The following is a 7,461-nucleotide window of genomic DNA, read 5'->3' on the forward strand; positions in this document are numbered from 1 at the left end:
GTGTGGTCAGTCCTTCGATGCTGGGGATGTTGGCCTGATCGAGGACGCTAACGTTGGAGCGTCTGTCTTCCCAGGTATTTGCAGGATCTTGCGGAGACATCGTTGGTGGTATTTCTCCAGCGACTTGAGGCGTTTACGCTGCATGGTCCATGTCTGCATTGGAGGGTGGGGGTGGGGCGGGGATCATAAGGTCAGCGGGTGTGGGGGTGCAGGGGGCATCTTATTCCCGCACTTGGCCGGGCACACAGAGTGGAAGGGTTCGGGTTAGGTAGGGTTAGAGTCGGAGCAGAGGTTTGGACTAGAATTTCATCTCGCTCATGGGGGCAAGACGAGCGGTATCAGACTGGCCGCCCAGTGTATGCAATCGACCTGAACACCAGTCGCTGCGTAGAACGGGCAGGGAATACCACACTGCCCATTTGGCGACACCGCTAGGACCGCTTTGTAGCCCCAAGTTGTTTGTCCAGAAGTCAACCCTCATGGGCGTAACCCGGGACCGGTCGGCATGCCCAGTCACAGAAGGTGAGTGACAATTCTGGGAGGGAGGGGGCTCAATAAAAACTGAGTGTGACACAATTTAAGCCCCAGCGGTGTCTTTACAGGAACACTCCCAGATGTGACTGATGTACGTCTGTACTCCAGTTCCAGATATGTGTGACTATTCTTGTACACCATTCCAAGCTGTGTGAAACAAGAAACATAGAAAATAGGTGCAGGAATAGGCCATTCGGCCCTTCGAGCCTGCACCACCATTCAATAAGATCATGGCTGATCATTCACCTCAGTATCCCTTTCTGCTTTCTCTCCATACCCCTTGATCCCCTTAGTCGTAAGGGCCATATCCAACTCCTTCTTGAATCTGTCCAAGAACTGGCATCAACAACTCTCTGCGGCAGTGAATTCCACAGGTTAACAACTCTCTGAGTGAAGAAGTTTCTCCTCATCTCGGTCCTAAATGGCTTACCCCTTATCCTTAGACTATGTCCCCTGGTTCTGGACTCGCCCAACATCGGGAACATTCTTCCTGCATCTAACCTGTCCAGTCCCGTCAGAATTTTATATGTTTCTATGAGATCCCCTCTCATTCTTCTAAACTCCAGTGAATACAGGCCCTGCCGCTCCAGTCTCTCCTCATATGACAGTCCAGCCATCCCAGGAATCAGTCTGGTGAACCTTCGCTGCACTCCCTCAATAGCAAGAATGTCCTTCCTCAGATTAGGAGACCAAAACTGTACACAATATTCCAGGTGAGGCCATCCAAGGCCCTGTTCAGCTGCAGCAAGACCTTCCCGCTCCTATACTCATAATCCCCTAGCTATGAAGGCCAACATGCCATTTACCTTTTTCACCGCCTGCTGTACCTGCATGTCAACCTTCAATGACTGATGTAGCATGACACCCAGGCCTCATTGCACCTCCCCTTTTCCTAATCTGCCGCCATTCAGATAATATTCTGCCTTTATGTTTTTTCCACCAAAGTGGATAACCTCACATTTATCCACATTATACTGCATCTGCCATGCATTTGCCCACTCACCTAACCTGCCCAAGTCACCCTGTAACCTCTTAGCATCCTCCTCACAGCTCACACCTCCACCCAGCTTAGTGTCATCTGCAAACTTGGAGATATTACTCTCAATTCCTTCATTGATATATATTGTAAATAGCTGGGGTCCCAGCACTGAGCCCTGCGGCACCCCACTAGTCACTGCCTGTCATTCTGAAAAGGACCCGTTTATCCCGACTCTCTGCTTCCTGTCTGCCAACCAGTTCTCTATCCACGTCAATACATTGCCCCCAATACCATGTATTTTAATTTTGCACGCCAATCTCTTGTGTGGGACCTTGTCAAAAACCTTTTGAAAGTCCAAATACACCACATCCACTGGTTCTCCCTTGTCCACTCTACCAGTTACATCCTCAAAAAATGCTGGAAGATTTGTCAAGCATTATTTCCCTTTCATAAATCCATGCTGACTTGGATCGATCCTGCCACTGCTTTCCAAATGCACTGCTATTTCATCTTTAATAATTGATTCCAACATTTTCTCCACTACTGATGTCAAGCTAACCGATCTATAGTTACCCGTTTTCTCTCTCCCTTCTTTTTTAAAAAGTGGTGTTACATTAGCTACCCTCCAGTCCATAGGAACTGATCCAGAATCGACAGTCTGTTGGAAAATGATCATCAATGCATCCACTATTTCTAGGGCCACTCCCTTAAGTACTCTGGGATGCAGACTATCAGGCCCTAGGAATTTATCGGCCTTCAATCCCATCGATTTCCCTAACACAATTTCATGACTTATAAGGATTTCCTTCAGTTCCTCCTTCTCGCTAGACCTTCAGTCCTCTAGTATTTCCGGAACGTTCTTTGTGTCTACCTTCGTGAAGACAGAACCAAAGTAGTTGTTCAATTGGTCTGCCATTTCTTTGTTCCCCGTCATAAATTCACCCGATTCTGACTGCAAGGGACCTACGTTTGTCTTCACTAATCTTTTAGTGTCTGGGCACGATTTCATTCAGATGTGTGACTGTGTCTGGGCACTGATGTCCCCAGATGTGTGTGATAATATTTTTGCACTAATGTTCCAGATGTGTTATTCTGACTATGAACTAACACTACCAGTTGCAATTCTAGCTGTACACGAATGCTTGAAGATATGTTATACTGTCTATGCTTTAATGCACGCAGATATGTGTCATTGTCTGCAATAATTCTCGCAGGTATGTGTGATTCTCTCTGTGTAGAAATGTACCCAGACGTGAGTTAGGCCACAGCTGGAGTACTGCGTGCAGTTCTGGTCACCGCATTATTGGAAAGATGTGATTGCACTGGAGAGGGTGCAGAGGAGATTTACGAGGATGTTGCCGGGACTGGAGAATTTTAGCGATGAGGAAAGATTGGATAGGCTGGGGTTGTTTTCTTTGGAACAGAAAATAAAGTGCCGTTGGATCTTTTATATACACCTGACAGACAGACAGGGCCGCAGTTTAACATCTCATTCAAAGGACGGTGTTTCCAACAATGCAATACTTCCTTAGTTAGGCGTGAGTTAATCTCGCTGTGCATCAATAATCCCAGATGCTTGGCTGTGTCTGTGCACAGACGTATCCAGAAGTGTGACTCAGTCTGTACGATAATCATAGAATCATAGAAATTTAAAGCACAGGGAGGAGGCCATTTCTGCCCACTGAGTCCGGCCGACAAACAGCTATCCTGACTTATCCCACTTTCCAGTTGTCGGTCCATAACCCTGTAGGTTATGGCACTTCAAGTGCACATGCAAGCATTTTTAAATGTGGTGAGGGTTTCTGCCTCTTCCACCCTGTCAGGCCGTCAGTTCCAGACCCCCACCACCCTCTGGGTGAAGAAATTTCTTCTCAATTCTTCGCTAAACCTCCCCCCAATGACTTTAAATCTATGCCCCCTAGTTGTTGACACCTCTGCTAAGCGAAACAGGGCCTTCTGAAGTGCCATAACCTACAGGGTTATGGACCGACAACTGGCAAGTGGGATAAGTCAGGATAGCTGTTTGTCGGCCGGACTCAGTGGGCAGAAATGGCCTCCTCCCTGTGCTTTAAATTTCTATGATTCTATGATTATTGTACAGACTGAGTCACACATGTCTGCGAGCACTGCAGACAGTATAACATATCTACAAGCATTCGTGTACAGCTAGAATTGCAACTCTATCTAGGCCATTCATAATTTTATACACCTCAATCAGGTCTCCCCTCAGCCTCCTCTGTTCCAAAGAAAACAACCCCAGCCTATCCAATCTTTCCTCATCGCTAAAATTCTCCAGTCCAGGCAACATCCTCGTAAATCTCCTCTGCACCCTCTCCAGTGCAATCACATCTTTCCAATAATGCGGTGACCAGAACTGCACGCAGTATTCCAGCTGTGGCCTAACTAATGTTTTATACAGTTCAAGCATAACGCTCCTGCTCTTGTATTCCATGCCTCGGCTAATAAAGGCAAGTATTCCATATGCCTTCTTAACCACCTTATCTACCTGGCCGCCTACCTTCAGGGATCTGTGGACCTGCACTCCAAGGTCCATTTGTTCCTCTGCACTTTCAGGGTCCTACCATTTAATGTGTATTCCCTTGTCTTGTTAATCCTCCCCAAATGCATTACCTCACACTTCTCCGGATTGAGTTCCATTTGCCACTGTTCTGCCCAACTGACCAGTTGATTGATATCTTCCTGCAGTCTGCAGCTTTCTTCTTCATTATCAACCACACGGGCGATTTTTATATCGTCTGCAAACTTCTTAATCATACCCCCTATATTCAAGTCTAATACATTGATGTATGCCAGAAAAAGCAAGGGACTCAGCACTGAGCCCTGTGGAACCCCACTGGGTACAGTTTTGCAGTCACAAAAACACCCTTTGCTTCCTGCCTCTGAGCCAATTTTGGATCCAATTTGCCACTTTGATAATGCACGCAGATTGTGACTCTGTGTAGAGATGCATCCAGATGTGAATGATTCTGTCTGTCCACTAAAGCTCCCAGACATGCTTCTATATCTGTTCACTGATGCAGCCAGGTGCGTGAGGACTGTTTCTGTAAAGATGCACCCAGGTATGACTTATGCTTTCTGTGCACGAATGATCCCAGATGTGAGTGACGCTATCTCCGAATGAACCCCCCAGGAGTGTGATTCTATCTGTGCACTACTGCTCCCAATGTTGATGACTCTTTCTGCCCACACACGCTCCCCAATGTGTGATTCCATCAAAGCACGAACGCTCCCCAATGTGTGATATTGTCCACGCACGAATTTACCCAGATGTGTGGCTCTGTCTTTGTAGAAGTGCACGCAAATGAAGGATATTCTGTCCTTGCACTACCTGTGTCACTCCTGGAGCTTTACTCTAACCCGTGCTGTACCTGCCCTGGGAGTGTTTGATGGGACAGTGTAGAGGGAGCTTTACTCTGTATCTAACCCCCTGTACCTGCCCTGGGAGTGTTTGATGGGACAGTGTAGAGGGAGCTTTACTCTGTATCTAACCCCCTGTACCTGCCCTGGGAGTGTTTGATGGGGCAGTGTAGAGAGAGCTTTACTCTGTATCTAACCCCCTGTACTTGCCCTGGGAGTGTTTGATGGGACAGTGTAGAGGGAACTTTACTCTGTATCTAACCCATGCTGTATCTGCCCTGGGAGTATTTGATGAGGCAGTGTAGAGAGAGCTTTACTCTGTATCTAACCCCCTGTACCTGCCCTGGGAGTGTTTGATGGGACAGTATGGAGAGAGCTTTACTCTGTATCTAACCTGCACTGGGAGTGTTTGATGGGGCAGTGTAGAGGGAGCTGTGCTCTGTATCTATCCCATGCTGTACCTGCTCTAGGAGTGTTTGATGGGACAGTGTAGAGGGAGCTTTACTCTGCATCTAACCCGTGCTGTACCTGCCTTGGGAGTGATTGATGGGATAACGTAGAGGGAGCTTTACCCTGTATCTAACCCGTGTTATATCTGCCTTTGGAGTGTTTTGTGGGACAGTGTAGAAGGAGCTTTACTCTTTATCTAACCTCTGCTGTAGCTGCCCTGGGATTGTTTGATGGAACATTGTAGAAGATTCAATGAAAATTGTACAAAGATAACATTTGTCCCAATGCCAATTCGGTGGACTGCCCCATGTGAAAGATTTTTGATACAGGAACATGAGGAGACCATTCAGCCCCTCGAGCCTGCTCCTCCTATTCAATATTATTGTGGCTGATGTGTACTTTAACTCCATCGACCCATCTTGGTGCCGTATCCTTCAATTCCTTTACCTAACAAAAGTTAGCAATCTCAGTTTTGAAATGTTCAATTGCCCTCCCACCCACCTGCCCAGCCTCAACAGCTTTTTTGGGGAGGGAGTTGCAGATTCCCAGCTTCCTTTGTGCGAAGAAGTGCTTCCTGACATCACCTCTGAATGACCGGGCTCTGATTTTAAAGTTATTCCCCTTGTTCCGGTCTCCCCCCCCCCCACCAGAGGAAATAGTTTCACTCCACCGACCCTTCGAACCCTTTAATCATCTTAAACGCCTCGATGAGATCGCATCTTAATCTTCTACATTTAATGGGAATATAAGGCAACGTGTCCCCATAATTTAACCCCGGTATCTATGTGGTGAATCGATGCTGCTCCCTCTCCGAGGCCGATATGTCATTCCTGAGGTGCGGGGCCCAGAGCTGGATGCGGTCAATAAGGTGCGAACTGAGTTTCTGCAGCAAGGCAGGATTTTTGCAGTTGGTGGGGTATGTGGTTCTGAGTAATGTTCACACTTTGGGCCCCACAGAGGAGCTGCTGTAAGGCAGTGAAGACGGTTTGGATCCCGATTGTGTACGTGGATGAAGATATGTCCTTGGTGACGACCAACATTCCCCTGACCGAGGAATGCGGCTGGTAGCTGGAGGAGGAAGCAGCCGGATTGGGAGCGTGCATCGTGTCTCCTCTTCACATTAACAAGACTATTCCAAATATCTGCATTCCCTCCCCCTGGACCACACCAGGAGACGGAGCAACAATATTTCCCAGTAGATTTCTGGGATGGAGGAGTGAACTTTGGCGATCAGGCGTGTTAGTGCGTTTGGAGAGTTCGGTTGTTTTATTATAGCTGTTGGGTGGGGATAGTGAAGTGGGGAGGAGGGGTTGGGGCAAGGGGAGGGGGTTGGGTTGGGGAGGGGGAGGGTTGGGGAGGGGGAGGAGGGTGCGGGGAAGGGTGGGTGGGGTGGGGAGGGGGAGGTTTGGGGTGGGGGGAGGAGGGTGCGAGGGAGGGGGTTGGGGTGGAGGTGGGTGGGGGGAGGGGGAGGGGAGGAGGGTGCGGGGGAGGGGGTTGGGTTGGGGAGGAGGATGCGGGGGAGTGTGGGGTGGGCATGTTTGGGAGTGGGGAGGGTGGAGAGCAGTGGGTGTGTGGGGTGGGGAGGCGGGGCAGGGTTGTGTCAATGAACATCAACGAGGCGCATTGTCTCAGTGTAATTATTTTACGAGTTGAAATCCAAAACCAAAATTAAACCTCTCTGCACTTGAAGAAGGGGCAACTTTCACTGGTCTCCTGTAAAGCAGGGTCAGTGATCCGGCACTCACACGACTCCCCATCACCCCGCTCTCCCCCTTCCCACGCTCTCCCCCTTCCCACGCTCTCCCCCTCCCCGCTCTCCCCCTCACCCTCTCTCTCCCATGCTCCCCACTCCCATCCTCCTCCCGCTCTCCCTGTCCATGCACTTTACCTCTCCCACCGCTTTCCCCCTCCTCTTGCACTCAACCTCCCTCTCTCACGCTCCCGCACTGCCACCCGCTCTCCCACCGTTCCCCTCTCCTTTTCCCGCTCTCCCCCTCCCCCCGCTCTCCCCCTCCTCCCGCTGTCCCCCATACCCTGCTCTCCCACTCCAGTTCTTCCCCTCGACCCCTCACCCCGCTCTCCCCCTCCTCACAGCTCTTCCCTGCCGCTCTCCCCCTCCT

General features: G+C 49.5%; 1 protein-coding gene across 1 annotated transcript in view; it reads left to right on the forward strand.

Annotated features, from left to right (window-relative positions):
• The window catches only part of LOC139239379 (inhibin beta C chain-like), a 70,591-nt gene extending 63,967 nt beyond the window's left edge, over positions 1-6,624 (forward strand). Inside the window, exon 5 of the mRNA XM_070868055.1 lies at positions 6,299-6,624. Coding sequence (XP_070724156.1) covers positions 6,299-6,409 — 111 coding nt within the window. The 3' untranslated portion in view covers positions 6,410-6,624. The remainder of the gene's footprint in view (positions 1-6,298) is intronic.
• Positions 6,625-7,461: the final 837 nt, after the last annotated feature.

Source organism: Pristiophorus japonicus, chromosome 27 (genome assembly GCF_044704955.1).
Source record: "Pristiophorus japonicus isolate sPriJap1 chromosome 27, sPriJap1.hap1, whole genome shotgun sequence".
NCBI classification, from domain to species: domain Eukaryota; kingdom Metazoa; phylum Chordata; class Chondrichthyes; family Pristiophoridae; genus Pristiophorus; species Pristiophorus japonicus.